The following is a 16267-nucleotide window of genomic DNA, read 5'->3' on the forward strand; positions in this document are numbered from 1 at the left end:
TTTTCTTCAGGAAAAATCTACAGATCAGCTCCTGGGAAATATTATTGCCCTTCCATATATAAAGCGCTTAGAAGCTGCCATCCATCAAGTTGGATTACAGAGCCTCCGGATATTATTAAGAAGAAAATAATCACTGATCTTAATCAATACCATAATAGTGATGATTTTGATCGCTGGATTAAGATTACTATGCTACAGATACTATCTGCTAGGTTGGAAAAACAGAGTCAAACTGATGTTAGGAAGATTTATCCTCCTAGTGCGAATATAGCCTGTCAAACAAGCAGAGTAGATGATGGCTCATCTGTGGAGTCTGCAGCAAAGATAGCATTCATCTGGCGGTTGTAAAGGATGTGGCCTCTAGAGCCTTGTCGAACTTGTTGGGGGTTGGAAAGACACTACCCACTAGAGTCGGGAGTGTGCGAAACCCTATGGGTAAATCTATTGGTTCTCCACCTAAGAAGATTTCATATATTAGAAAACAGACTATGCCCGAGATTTTGGACATCAATCTGAGAAGGTGTATCATGGAACAATGGCACTACATCTTAACTAATGTGAATAAGACTGAGCAGGGGGAATCCAGACAGTCCTTAAAAACAAGGTTTTTCTTTGGCTTTATACAAAAACAGGGCCTGGTTGGATTAGGGCTGGTCCACTGATGATGATGGTGACTGTATTGTGGTGGTTTGTGGACTTAGTAACCTTCCTGTTTTTCTGAGTCATTGGAACTGGTCCCTAGAATCCAAGATTAAGATTTTTCTTTGAAGACATAATAAGGACTGCATAGTGCAATGACATTAGTGTTTTTAATACCATTTTTCATTTAAGTGGCTTTTTATGTTGTATGTCTTTTTGTGATCTGTGTGTACTTTTGTGTTTCTGCGTGCTTCGATGCCTGCAGACTTTTGCGTGATATAAATACATAAATAAATAAATCTCCAGTCCTACAAGCCAGTACTGGCTGCAGGCAGAAAATCATAAAAACACTTGTACATCGTGCCTTCTAGGAACATTACTCGGCTCTTCTTTAAACCCAAATGATTAGATACAGATCTCTATGGTCAGCACGTCAAAAATAATTTTCAGTTGCCTTTATTAATTAGGGCAGAGCTGGTGGTCGTTCATTTTCCGTTGTAGCAGCCACACCTCCGAGATATTGAAAATACCCTGTTTTTACGTCGTTGATAACATTATTATTATACTACTATCCATTAATGTCATGTAACTTCACAAACTAATTAGCACCAAAACTAGGTGTATGGGCTTGCCATACCTGGAGACAGCCTAAAGTGAGGCAGAACTTTCAGGGTGAAATCAAACAAGCACCATTCTTTGATTTTTTGGCAGTGCGATTCAGTGCTTACTGCACATGGAAGCAATAGATCCAAAAAAAGCGCACCACCTTTGCACAACGCTGTGAAGTTACTCTTAGCTTTGCCAAGAGTTTTGGTGGCAGTCTGATTGTCTCAGTCCTTCAGGTTCGTAAATCCCAGTCAGTAGTGGCTGCTTTATGTCGGGTGGAGATCTGGGGCAAATTTAATACGATTTGTTTGGCTCCAAGAAAAATTTGTTTTGAAAACTGTTGCAGCAGCCTAAGAGTACTCCGGATATGCCTCTTTATTTAAAACTTGCCTGTAAAAGTATTGATCAGAAAACATTTTTAAAACCTGTGCTTTATTGGCTAAAGATCTGGAATGCTGAAGTGTTAATTTAATATAAGGAACTCTTAATGGTGTGGTTAATTCTGCAGGAGCATTTACATTACCATGGTTTTGGCATAACAAGTAGCTTGTGAGCTTAATCTAGCATGTATGTTGGATGACGCTGATAGACTTCGCAAGCAGCACCATCTAGTAAGTAAGAAAACGTGTGAAATGGTGAAACAAGGTCATCTATGCCTCAGAAGCAAACAAGATTATGAATATTTCAGCGTGAACAGCAAGGTAGACTTTGAAAACTATCTAGTTACTCTAGAATCTTCCTATTTACTGATGTTTTTCTCAAATTACGCTTTGGCACTCTACCACTCGCATGTTTTAGGGATAGATGGGGTAATAATGGGTGTGATGCACTTCTTGATTTTTGCACAACCTACAACAGAGCGTGGAACAATTGGTTACTTACAATATTAATATTAAGACAAGTGAGGATCTATACTTGCAGCAGGGTTCTGAGCTTGTGTCAAGAGGGCACAATTTATTTGGTGGTTTTTGTGGTAGCAAATGATTTGGGAAGTACAGCAAGGTATAAATTAGTTTTCAAAAATTGATTAGCATAATTTGCTATTAAAGTGTTTTGATTAGCAAACAAACTAATTTAATTAGCAATTGTGTGCTAATATTTTAAATATCACCAGAAGTTATTTGTACCCAAGAAATACAATCTGCAACAATATAACATTTTTGTGTACCGCTGAAATAAGATATTAGTAGAAGAAGTGTCTGTAAAATGTTAGGTGCATGAATGGACATAAACAAATAGATATGATAAAAAAGGCTCTGAAATTCTTTCTTAGTGGAAGCCTTTGTGCAGCTGGGTGCAGTCAGTGTTGCACAGGGCAGTGCCCCATGTATTATATGCTTGACTCATCATTTGCTGTGTAAATTGAAGTTCAGAAGTTTCATAAAACCAAAAAGTTCACAATGTTAAAGGAAAGTCATAGCTTGAGACTAACTACATAGTATGAATTTGCGGCAAACCGTTTAAGTGTCAACATCAGGTTGACAATATCACCCTTGCCAGTCATTGATATACACTGTTTTCAAAATAGCGTTAATTACCACTTTCAGATGGAGGGTAGGGCCACTAAAGTTCCTCGAGTCAGGTAAGTACAAGTGCAGCATTGCAGCCCTGCGCATTCATGAAACCAGTATTTATCGTTATGGAACTCCGAGCCAGAAGGGAGGATCCCTTCCCATTTCTGTTGCCTACCAGTGTGGGTGGTACACCTGTTCCAGTGGAGGTAGTCAGAAACCTGGGCATGTTGTTTGGCAGTAAACTGTCTTTTGCTCCACAGGTGGACTCTGCTGTGAAAAAGGTTAATTTGCACCTATTCAATATAAGCAGAAATCCTTTAGATACAGAACAATGACCGTTTATATTCCAGGCAGTGGGTCCTATCCAAAATCCATTACTGTTCATTCATTTACCTGGGCATTGCCTATCTAAGCTCCCGGCAGTTCAAAATTGGACAGTGTCAATAATCTACAGCCTGAAAAGGTTTGAGCATATTTCAGAGGCCCGTAGCTTATTGGACTGGCCCAAGATTGAGGACTAAATTCATATTAGAGTCCGGGCACAAATCTGCAAAATTACACATGGATTGACACTGAAATATCGTTCTATGCATGCAAAGCCATATGTCCCTTCACAAGTGCTTAGATCTAGTGGGAAAGGTTTACGGTAGGTGGCCAAACATGACACAAAATGTTTTGGAGGTAAAATGATTAGCACGTTTGGCTGTCGCCTATGGAATCGTCTTCCAATTTTGATTCGAAATAGTGCTTCTGTACAAAGTTTTTAGTTTAGGTTAAAAAAGCATTTAACTCTCTTTTGTATTTGTTGAATCATGAGAAGAATGGAAGACAGCCAGGGTTTTCATTGGGTTTGCCGTGTTTTCTATATTTTAATTGCTGTATATTTGCCCTGCATTTGAATATTATGTTGGCGCCTTCCAACTGGTCGCCCTGATAATAGGTGTGTGCTTAATAAATATTTTATCCATATATCTATTCGTTACTTATCATCCTTTCCTCTTTCATTCTCAGCTGACATCCTATCTCATTTCTTTACTAGCCTAAACATGGATTTCTGTTAAACTGCTGCTTCAATATTATTGTGCCGTTTGCATAATCTTGTAATCAAAGGCGTAAGCGGTTTATAAATGAAATAAAAACTATGAAAAAAAGAATGTTCTTAGTAGCGCATAACCCAGGATTTAATCACTTTGGTTGAAACTGCGTATTTTAGTCATTCTCCGACTCTTTTTTTTAACCCCACAGCAAACCCAACATATTCGGTCAGTCCTACCACAGCTTCAATCCCATTTGCAATCGGAACATGGACCCAAGGAGCTGCAAATAGCACAGTATTATTAAATGCATGTCATTCAAAGGAGCTTTTCACTTATAAACTGCTATTGAGACAATATGTGAAGTGACTTTTGTATAACATGGGCATTACAGCAGCACCCTCATTAGAGAAAACTAATATGCCAGTACTCCATTCCACATATGTATGTACTGTGGACCAAATGGTGCCTTTTCAAATTCATCAATAAAACAGATTATACATATATTAACACCCTCTAGTTGACACTGGCACATAAATTGGACAAGGTTTCATACAAGAACATATTACATTACACCAATTCACCATTTGTTTTATAAAGAGCTTTATGCCAGATTACGCCTGCTTCTGAAAGTTATATTAGTTGATTTGTCCACCCAATGTATTAGAACAGAATCAGTGATTAGCTTCAGAAGGATGTAGGGCTGAGTCTGTCCTGCCACGATTTGATCTTGTGAAGTGCCTACCGACCCCCGTGCCACAGGTGAGTAATCAACTTGTTGAGCTATCCATCCAGATTTGGAGGACACGTTAACTCATGCCAGCATTTACACAATATCTAATGCATTCCATTGCCAAAAAGAAACATTTCTTCATCAGTGTTTAATCCAATAGAGAGGTTTCGGAACAGTTTTCATAGCTACATACTCTCCTTCCAATTTACTGACATTTCAAGGTTTCCTCGTCTGTCGATGTCCCTTTATTTGATAAATTATTCAGAATATGAAATATTTTGCAGAACATGGATGTTGCTCATAAAAGGTCCAGCGACCGGGCATGTTTAATTTCTCATTTTTATAGCACGCATATGCTTCTGGATTGGCATCTTAAATGGTCTAGTTGTAGACCCTATCACTAGGGCATGGAAACAACAAATGTTACAATGTATGTGGTTTTACAAGACACCTTTTTTTCACCTTAGTGTGTTGCAATCCTTGTAATCAAGGGCACAAGAGTGCAAACAGTGCACCGTCCACATATAAAATGAAACCTAATTCAGCAGGCTCCCTAAATGTAGAGGGTACGATTTGTTTTTGTAAAATACCCAGAGGACAAAAATGGTTTTCCCTCTACATTTGCAAAGGCAGGCTCATTGCGTTCGACTGTTTAACTTGGATACATTCCACTCTCAAAGACTGCTCAATGAATACTGAAATGTGTGTTCATGAAGCAGGTGACAGGCTTGAATCCTAGAATCCCCAGCTCAGCTTTGTATCCTGAAGTTCTTAAATGGAGAACCATCAGAATTGGTAATCGTCATCTGTTTTTACAATGCTACAAAACGGCAGAAATGGCAGAACCAATATTAAGATTATACTATAAAAAGTATAAGTTGATGCATGACTCTGAAAACTAGGAGTTGGCCAGTTACGTTAATATATATTGGCCAGTAAGCAATAGAAGTAACTTTAAAATTTAGGGTAACTGCTAGTGGAGTTGAGAGGAGGGTATCTAGCACAACAGTAAATGGCTACTGGGATGTGTGTCTTGTATATGCTAGTGAAGAAAGATAGCCCTAGTCTCATTATATACTCCAGTGATTCTATGTATAAAAGGAGAAGCATGGTGGACTTCGGGGCGCTGGGTGGGTCCCAGTAGAGTTAAATCTATAATGCATTTTAGCAACGGAAGTGGTAGATTTATCTTTAAAGGAGCTTGGAGCGATATGACACTCTTTACTGTTAGTCACTGTGGCACCATGAGGTTACTTTATCCAAAGTACAATACAAAAATGTGTACACATTTATTTTTTATGACATTACAAAATTGTCTATACATACCATCACAATTTCGTATAAAGCAGGAAGGAGAACCTACCCACTAAAAATAGATAGTTTCACTTGAAACCTATGGATTGTGAACAGAGGTGTAGTGGAAATTAACACATTAATTGGGATTTGAAAATAGCATGAGGAATAGTGCTGATGTGTAACTGTTTTTATAGCGACGTTACAGGTTAATATAACCCACGTATCAAGACCTATGTGTGTCTGAATGCGTGTCAAGAACATCTTTGAAGGACTGTGTGGATTTGCATTGGCGCACCATTTTGTATTGCGACTAATGTATTCAGGAGATATAATTGTGTTATTGTAAAGACTGGAGGGGGGTGTCTGTACTTCTGCTCTCTATATGATAAAGGAGAGGCACAGAGGACCCCAGCCAAGATTCTCTATTCGGTATCTATGGTCGAGCAATCAAGGCCTAGCTTCTCAGGAGGTGATGCAGGCTGGTTCCTAAGTACATTGTAGTCCCCAAGCCCCCACAAAGGAATGTCCACATACTGTATTAGTTAAAACACAGTCTTTATATAATTAATATTCAAGGTTATGTACACTATCACAATAACTCACTTTGTGCTCAGAAAATCAACAATGGTAAATATATACAGTTCTACAGTAGTACCACACATATTATCAGATCCCATTAAAGTGCATCAACTATACTGTCAAAATGCCACACAGATCAATAAAGAGGAAACTAGCAGTGGAGAGGGGAAGGAAAGCAAGATGGTTGAACAAATGGCAGAATACTGGCTTTTACCAACTAGGCACAATTCTGTGTGGTTATCCCCCTACCTGGGCAACCTGTAAAGCAAAGATGTATCACAAGCCCAGTCCATATATTGTTCTACGTGTCTTATTCCCCTCTATAATAGTTCTACAGCCCCAATGTAACTGGAATTGTAGCGTTCGTCGTCGGGGAATCGACGGCCCTTCTTGAGTGCCCTCCCTTTAAGGCAGGAGTCACGGGTCGTCGAACGTCCGACGGAGAACAGGGTGAACTACGGTGGTGAAGTGGCAGCTTTGTTCCTAGCGGTGCTCATCAACGATGGAGCGTTGGCGTCCTGCAAGGAAGAGGCGTGCAGGGCACCTCGGTGACAGTAGTTCTGGACCGCAAAGAGATGTTGAAGAACTGTGGCCCAGCAAGGGCGTCGAGTCGTCGGCGTCTCTGTGGTCTTTAGGTGGCGGGAAAACCACTGGCGCATGCTCCTCGGCGCATCGACGGTCGGACCTTCTCCAGCGGGATAAAGCAGACGGCGATGCAGACGAGAGCGTCCTTGGATCAAATTAAGTTCTTAGGCAAACGGGAGCACGGCGGCTCCAGTCGGCGATGGCGGTCGTCGACAGTGGCGGACAACAGTCCGGGCGCTTCTCTTTGGGATTCTGCGGCAGTCCCTGTCTCCGGTCGGCAGCCTGTCGTAGGTCTGTCTACCAGGGAACTTTCGCAAAGATCAGCTGGTGCACGATGGTCCCTCATAGCTCGGGAAGAGGGCGCCTTACCAGGTCCTCTCTGGGTCAGTCCTTGGAGACACAGCAGCTTTCGGATTGATGAAGGAGAGCAACAGCAATTCTTCTCTTCCAGCAGGGCTTCAAGATTAAGCTTCGGTTTCACTCCAGTTACTCTTCAGCTTCTGAACATGAATTCTAGCAGTGAGAGGCCCCCAGATATACTAGTTGATCTCCCATTCATTCTGCTGGGTCACACTCATGCAACCATCGGTCAGAAGGGCATTCATGCAGGCAGGCAGCCAATCAGGTGACTAGTGCATTCAGGCCATTCACTTCTCTCCAGACACTCACAACAAGTTATGTGTATTGGAACAAGTACCCAGCCATTCAACACCACACTGCATTCATACCAGTTTCGGGCAGGGCAGTCTCAGTCATTCTGTCAAACACCAGATACTAGACACCCACAACACAGAATGCGTATTCGTCACACATTCTATTCACCCAGGTCCCACCCACAGGCGTACCCACAACATACAGTCATTGGGAAGGATCCAGCCAATCTAGTCAGCACTTCACACAACACCATATATGGAACTTCCACCCAACCGCCGGTCAGGGGGAAGGGACAGAGTCAGGACTTCGCAGGACTTTGGGAAAACAAGTTAACAGGCAATAGAAAGCAAGAGGCCACAGGGGCCATCTTGTTTCCTATCAGGAATCAACTGATTCCAATGGCAGTGCCTGGGTATCCCAAAATGGAGGATACTCAGAGCACCTGTCAAATTCCGAATGGAGCTGCCACCAACCCATACCCTCCTCTGTGGGCCACCCACAGGTGCCTAAAAAACATACACTAGGGGCACAGGGTTGTACCCCCACCCATGGGTGCCATAAGGGTATCCCATGGGTCTGTTCACCAAACCAAAAGAGAGAGCTGCACCGCCAGGAGTCCCACATGAACTCCTGTGCAGAAAACACGACAGAACACACGATAAAAAGCAGTAAAGGACAAGGATACGGAGACCCTGTCCCTCCGATGCATTTCCAGCATCACAGTTATCACCCCAGAAGAATGTCCAAAAGTAATTAAGTAGGACAGAAACATGTTTGGGTTAGTCATGAAATTGATCACGTTTATTCAAATTGAGACTTCATATTCAGGTGTACCTCTGATTTTGATTTAGGTCAAGACAGAGTGATACGTTGCAAGTGGAACTATCTATATTTAGTGTGAAGGATCTCCTTCCTGTTTTATAAATGCAGTTAGAAGTTTGGACACTTCGTGAGTGCAAATGTATAATGTTGTATACATGATGTTTTACGAAATTGTGATGGCATATATAGAAAAATGTGTATTGTAATACAAACAAATTTTGTAAAGATTGTTTATATTCTACTTTGGACATTGTATTGAGTTAACACTATCAGATGACTTTTTGCCTTTTTTGTTTATATTGCATTAACTACTTCAGAAGTAGGCATTGTCATTACACCTATTTGATTTGGGGTTACCCGATCGAATTAATAATTCTGTGAGGTTACTCCCATTGGAGGAGCCGGTACACATCAGCTTGAGATCCATTAAGTCCTTTGCTGTTGATTTTGAGGTTCTGTCTGAACTGAAGAGATCTCCCTAGCAGGGAGGTGAATTGAAATGGCCATTTTCTTGAGGGTTCAGACTGACCAGGGGTGTTGAGGGCCCACCCACCAGAAACACCGCATATTCATGTCAGCTTCTGATAAATGGCACTGGCAAGAGCAGATTTTCTTGAAGCCAACGTGTATAAGGCAAAGGAAGAGTCTGGGAAATGGCGTGAGTGGGAACCAAAATGACCGTGAGATAAAATATGCAGATCAAAGGACTTCTGTACAGCAACAGATATCTGAAAAACATTGTCAGAAAAAAGGCCTGAGCATAGGGTAGGGATGCAGTCGCGTGTGCGCCCCAAGGTGTGTGTTCTATTCCCAGAACATTGTGAACTCTTTGCTGTGCAAGATATGTCCCAGACCAATGTCCTGTGGCCAGGTCATCTCTTGAGTTTGGGGGTCCTGGGTCTGTGTCTCAGTGCTTGTGTCTTTTTAGATTCTTAAAACACTTCTTAGGACAACATACAATATACTGCACAAAGGACTATTACGTCAGCAACTTGGCGTCCACTTGTAACATCATGCTCAGGTTCCAAATTCCTCCAAGGGGTCCCTTCGGCCCAGGTCCCTCTGTGGCCATTTTTTAGTCCCTCCATGCCTCACAATCTACCTCCAATTATTTTCTCAACCCAATATTTTAGAAGAAAGTTACCACTAAGCATTTTGTCCTTTTTATGGTTACACTTTTGTTTACACTTGCTGAAGAACAAGGATAACCAACGCGTTAGCCACCTGTGAGTGACCTACAATTTTAAAAAAACTTTTAAAAAAACAGATCTGGAAGGAACGCAGGTTTGTTTTGAAACAGGCGCATGCAAAAATGCATAAACATGTCTTTCAATCAGACTCCAGATTCTGCCATTTGGCTCAGTTGGCCGAGATCCCAGACTGAGCTGGCTCACGCTTCTTGCCTGGGCACAGGATGATCTCCTTTCAGCCTCAGAGAGCTTCAGTGAGAAACACCTTGAAGCTGCCTAAAAGACATTATGACAGACTGGAAATACAGCTAAAAACAAGCGCCTTCCAGAAAAGCTCAATACGGATTGATTAATGATGATCAGAACAACATAGAACCCTTCAGGCACTGGGGTGGGGGCAATCCTGATTAGTACTTAGCAAGTGAGTGGAATTTCTTATTTGTGATTAGGCACAATTGATGATGGATATGTGTGTGTGGCCAATGCTACTTTGTACACAATGGCCCCGGTTTGAAAGCCACTGGGCTGGACGAAATCATGTCAGTGCTGCTAGCCCATGTGATCAATGTGCACAAAACGACAGATGGTTGTAAATTATAGCGCCTGCAATGTTTACACATAAATAGCATGTTATTGTATGTGGGCGGGAAGCTGTATACAACCGGAGAATGATGCTCCGAAAATTAAACTATTATCGTGTTCAACTAGACGTGCCTGTTGTTTCATTCGTCTGCATTATATAGCCAACTGCAGCTTAACCCTGATCGCTCTTCATCCAGAGTGCCTCGCCGCAAATGGTCCGGCCATGCAAATGAACGGAATTCGATTGCGTTGCGCGCACGATACTTAGAAACGTATTAATGTACAATGTAAAGCTCGATGAAAACACTCAAAACAATCCAATCTGAGCGCTTAACCCGTGTAGTAACACCGCGGAGCGGGATAAACAACCCATCGTTTACACGGAGATGCCATCTGCTGAGCAAAAGTGCAATCAGCAGGCAATTTCAATTATGTTTTAAATCTTATCCTTTCTTATTGATTTTCTCCACTGCTTTCCGAAAGCCCCAAAGCAATCTGAGCCAATGTGCAATTGAACAGTGCAGCGGGCTTCTTAGTGACCCCAATAGCAAATCGGCTTCGCACTTTAGCCTCTCTCAAGGCTGTGGGTCGGGTGATAGACTACTTCGAGCAAGAGATGGAAATAGGACTTGAATCCGAGGCAACTGAGTAGAAATGGCAGCCTTCCCCGGGGACCTAAACGGAATAACTTGTCAGCGGGGAAAAGAATGCCTTTTGTCTTTAAAGCGGTCACCTTTGTGTCGTGCAAGCGTAGCTCCAGCGAACTCTTCTTCTTCCCCAGCTCGCCGTGCAGTCTCGTCTGTTTCTCGGCTAGTGCTTGGTTTCTCCGAACTGTGCAGGAAAGCTCCTGTGAGGGAAAACGGCCATCGAAGGAGGATTAGATCTCACAAGGTAACGACTGTCGACTTTTCCTCACAAAATGCAACATGAAAAGAACTATTCTACAGAGATTAGATGCATGCAGTTACACCGTGCAGGCTTTGTTTAGAAGCAGTGTCACCCAAGTAGATCAGCATGGTGACTCATTCACATCAAGCATTGGCAAAGCCAGTAGGTCTGGCTTTTGAAAAACCGAGGGTAAGACTCATTTTGCAAAGCCACTGCAGACAAAACATTACCCACTACAATAACAAAGCCAGGCCTGCTTTCTTTGTCATTGCTTTACAGCCCAAGTTCTCTCCGACCCTTTGCCACCAACGACCCTGCTCACATGCCTGACTGCACACAGTGACCAATCCCTTGACTTAATGCCGGTTCAATGATATGTGGTTTCTTCGCCCAAAAATTCAAAGTCATACATTTCATCCCACTAAGTGTCATTGCGGCAACTTGATACTTTTTTCTTTTAATGAGGGGACCCCTGTTCCTCTTTCTTACCCCCTACACCTGCATAATCCCACTCGGCTGTACGTAATTGTATCTAATTTACCACCACAGTGAAACTTACTGTGATAAAACGTACCACTTTCAAATCTTTGGGGATGAAACCACTGAATACAGGTACCTAATATCAAGCGAGTACAATTCACTGAATGCCAGGTATGTACAGAGAGTGCACGTCACCTCTGATCAGGTATGTGTAGTGCAAACCCATTACTTACCGCTTACTGCATGTCAAGTTCTCACTACCTCCACACGGCATTTACTGAATACTATATATCGTGTACAGCGAGCACACAACGCCTAATGTCAGATCTGCAGTACTGTGAGCATCCATCACCTCTGAAGCCAGGTATGTACTGTGAGCACTCGTCACTAAGGCCCGATTTATACTACAGTGACCTTACTTTACTGCGTGGCATGAATGCAGCTCAGTAAGCAGTTTAGGTTTCCTGATAGCTCGGTTTTCATTGCGTTTTCACATTTGATTGGTCTGTGACAGGAGACAGTAGGTGCACAGGAAACTGAAGCAGGAATTGGCGTGAACTAGAAGATACCTTTCAAGAATCAGGAGAGCGGTCTAGGATGCGGCTGCTCCACACCACAAATTCTGCAGATGAGGACAATCTGCCATGCTAATAGCCCAACAACAGAAAGCATTGCTGCCTGTCACTTGCATGCACACGTGGCACCCAGAGGTGACAGAAATGTCACGTTCATGTGGATGAGTGCATGGTGATGCAAATAGGTCTCCAAATGACAGGTGTATGTTGCGCAACAAATGTAGGTAATCACAAAATGTACAATTCATTATTTGTTTATCCAAACTCCTATGCACTTCATTTAAGGAGGGGTTCAAGGCCCACTGTGGTCCACAGACTGTGAGGTTTCACCCCTCTGCCCCACTTAGACTACCACTTCTCAAACTCCTCCAGTAATCACCCAGTCCCTATCTGTTTTTTTCCTTCTGCAATTTCAATATTGATTACAAAATGTAGATTTTGTGAACAGGGAGATTTTCTACCATTTTCTTATTTACTTATTTGCTATCACAAACCATGGTAAACGTCATGATGCATCTGGCAAAGTGGGCATTTATTTGGAGTGGGTTAGTGAAGGCAAGTCCCTTTTTATGCACACTCCAGAATAAACACAACCCGCTAGGGAAATAGGCCAGGAGATAGGGTTGCAAGGATAACAAGGTTTCATTGTACAGAATACAAATATCAGCAAAGGAGTCTGCTGCTCGAGAGTGCTCCGACTCGTTCTGCTACAAACAAGGGCTTAAAAACCCCACGATCATCATTACATACTTTAAAAAAATGTATTTGTTTAGTTAATAAAATCAACCTTTTAAATTACATTACAATTTTCCATTTCAATACATACTAAAAAAAATATATTTTCTATGCTTCAGATAAACAAATTATGAAATCATAATTTTTGTTCAAATATAAAAATCATAATTAATAAAACTTCCTATAAAATTACACAATTCATTTTCAAATTTGACTTCCTGTTTCTGGATAAATTGAATCCAAGAACCATACTATTGCCACTCTCATCGCCAGTTTTGTGCTTGAAAATATACACTGCCATGTGTCCATCAAAACACTGAAATTTTGCTGTCGAATTAAGTTCTTGAAATATAATTTTCGTAGCAAATTCAACTGGGGACAGTGTACTATGCAATGTTCTAGAGTTTCTCCTTGGCTTACATTTTTGCATTTTGTGATTTGTTTTCTTCTGGCCAACACGTCCAAAGTTGGTCATAGATTCAGACGAAAGCGAAGATACTTGTGCCGAATCTTTGGTGAAGGGAATTGGATTAAATAGTCTGCAGTTGTTCGATATGGTTTATGTCCAAACAATGTTCTGTCAAAGTCCTTATACTGTATGCATTTGGATTCATTCACACACCAATCATATTGCTGGATCTTTAATTTAGCAAGCCCTTATTTGGCTACAAGAAGTTCTATGCCAATCGACGCGTCCGCCATCGCATTCAAAGTAAATGGACACCATGTTTGAGAAAAAAAATTATTCCGATCTAACAAATGATTTGCCATTATTCCCAAAATATTAGGATGGTCTAAACCTAAAAGAAATTTTCGCAGCAGAGCACAATATTCCCAAATTACATAAGTGTACATGGAAAGTAATCCCAATTCAAAGTGAATTAGTGGTAATGGGATGGAAAAGGGAAGGTGCAAAACTTGCTTCCAGAATAGAGATTCCAATTTATCCCACCACTTGCAACCTTTTGGCTTTGTGGCTTCCGTGCCATAGGTCAGAATCGGAATCACTTTTGGTTGATAAAAGACCATTGCATGCTTTACCGAGAATTTACCATACTTCCCCACCAATATTTTCGCTTGTGAAACCAAGGTACGCAGTTTGCCTCTTAATTCTGGTTCGTAAAATGGATTTGCCAAAGTATCTGATAACGTTATTCCCAAGTACCTATATTGGGATACTTTTAAGAGTTCAACACTCTGTAGTTTCCACTTGTACAATTTAGCCTTAATACCAGACTTCGGTTTACATACCATAATTTGAGTTTTGACTGTGTTAATTGTTAGATGATTTTCATTTACATAAGTATCAAGACCATTCAATAAGTTCTGCAGACCGACATGAGTTTTGGACACAAGCTCTAGATCGTCGGCATACAGCAAATAAGTGATTTTTTATTACCTAGATTCGGCGGATCACTTGGAATTTATCTTAGTACAACTCCCATGTCATATAAGAACAAATTGTAGAGGCAAGTATGCACCCTTGTTTTAGTCCTCTATATGTGGGGAATATGGATGACATTTGACCTGCTAGTGATAACCTGACTTGCATGGTTCTATTTGTATGTAATAGTGCAATCAATGCCAGAAGAGATTGCGGGCAATTATATTTTATCAATTTATTGTACAACAGTGTTCGATCAATGGAATCAAAAGCCACCCAGAAATCAACAAATGCAAAGTATATTGTCCGTTTCCGGGTGGCATAATCCGATTGAAGCATGTTTAATGTGATAATGTTCGGAATTGTACCGAGACCAGCGACAAACCCAGACTGAAAAGGATCTCTATATCGGGCTTGCATGGTCCAGGCATTCAGCTCCCTTAGAATAATGCATGACATTATTTTCCCCAGGGGCGTCTAAAAACACAATGGGTCTATAGCTGATAGGCTCTTTCCTATCCCCCTTTTTATAGATGGGAACTACTATGGAATGTTTTCAAGTTGGGGGCAGGATTTGGGTCTTGTTGATGATGGAAAATATGTCAAATAATATCTTTGTCCAAATTTCCGGATGATTTTTTAGGATTTTATTACATACGCCATCCGGGCCGCAGGCTCTAGATTGGCTGGATTATTTGATGTATAGTCTAATATCATCCAAATCAAACTTGAGATAAAACTTTGTTGGGATTATTAGAGTTTCTAGTTTTCGCGCACCTTCTGGAACCATATAGAGGCTAGAGAAATGGTCTATGCAGGAATGTTCTGATACTTCATTAGCCTGTATAACTACTAGGAATGCCCTACCTCCCACCATCCGTGGCGAGGACTCCCTCACCACCTTCCGCAAAACACTGAAAACTACCCTCTTCACATAAGGACCGACACATCAGCACAAATACTTATCATTTAGGTTTGTAATTATAGCCCAAATGCTATATTTGTAACAACAGTATGATTTCCTGTACTACTCATAATGTGTCAACAATCGCTATCATATGTACCATGTAACTAAGTTATTGCAAGTAACAGCGCCTCAATGCCCCTGGGCTGCTTGCGCGCTATATAAATTTAAATAAATAAATAAATAAATAAACTAGCTTGATTTAATAGAGTCCAGTTCTTGGCTAAGTTCTTCTTTTGGACTGCGCTTAGCATTGTCAAGCCATCTGTTTGATATAATTTTGCACGCCTAATCTTTAGCCAGTTTTTATATTTGGTTCTGATGTTAATTAAGTTTATAGTCCTGGTCTCAATCGGTTGGTTCAATGCTTCTCGTTTCTGTGATCTATACAAGCTTTTTCTTAACTTTAGGTCGTGATCATTCACATGAATCTTTGGTAAAGCACCTCTCTGTTTTCTGGTGCTTAAATTCGTATTACTGTGAAAGGCCTGCATCATGTCTGAATATACCACATTATTGGCACAAACTCCCAAGGAGATTCTGATTCTTGATTCAAACACGACTGAAAGTTGCCCAAAGACTCCTCCGACCATCATAGTCTATTATAGCCATTATTTACTGTAAGAAATCCTTGCTGATGAATATCTCTCTTCTGGGTGACACCAGTTTGTATTAGCCACATAGCAGTTAATTGCTTATGATCACTGGCTGTTGTTTCAACAATTTAAAATCAGTAAAAGCATGAAAGAATTCCTCATTTATATTGATGTAATCAATTATTGAGTATCTAGCACTTCTCTGCCAAGTCGAACGGGGGGGGCGGGGGATATCCGACTTAAGTGCTCCATTTAACTTATACAAATTATGATCTTTTACAAATTGGTTCCACTTTGCGATCCTGCTTTTCTTATTAATTACTTTATCGTTTGTACAATCAAAGTTCAGGTCGCCTGCAATTAAAAATTGAGAAACGGTGGTGTCCATTGTAATTAAGTTTAACAAATCGC

At 41.1% G+C, this 16267-nt stretch overlaps 1 protein-coding gene and 1 long non-coding RNA gene across 4 annotated transcripts in view; one reads left to right on the plus strand and one right to left on the minus strand.

The window, feature by feature from the left end:
* CCDC178 (coiled-coil domain containing 178) overlaps positions 1-16267 on the minus strand; it is a 3486252-nt gene that overhangs the window by 1621474 nt on the left and 1848511 nt on the right. For both annotated transcript variants that reach the window (XM_069620987.1, XM_069620986.1), the window contains exon 16: positions 10968-11081. In XM_069620987.1, coding sequence (XP_069477088.1) covers positions 10968-11081 — 114 coding nt within the window. The remainder of the gene's footprint in view (positions 1-10967; positions 11082-16267) is intronic.
* The window catches only part of LOC138497483 (uncharacterized), a 452487-nt gene continuing 447208 nt past the window's right edge, over positions 10989-16267 (plus strand). For both annotated transcript variants that reach the window (XR_011278594.1, XR_011278593.1), the window contains exon 1: positions 10989-11125. This is a non-coding gene — a long non-coding RNA (uncharacterized lncRNA). The remainder of the gene's footprint in view (positions 11126-16267) is intronic.

The sequence above is a fragment of the Ambystoma mexicanum genome, chromosome 5q (assembly GCF_040938575.1).
Source record: "Ambystoma mexicanum isolate Mex_15411 chromosome 5q, UKY_AmexF1_1, whole genome shotgun sequence".
NCBI lineage: Eukaryota > Metazoa > Chordata > Amphibia > Caudata > Ambystomatidae > Ambystoma > Ambystoma mexicanum.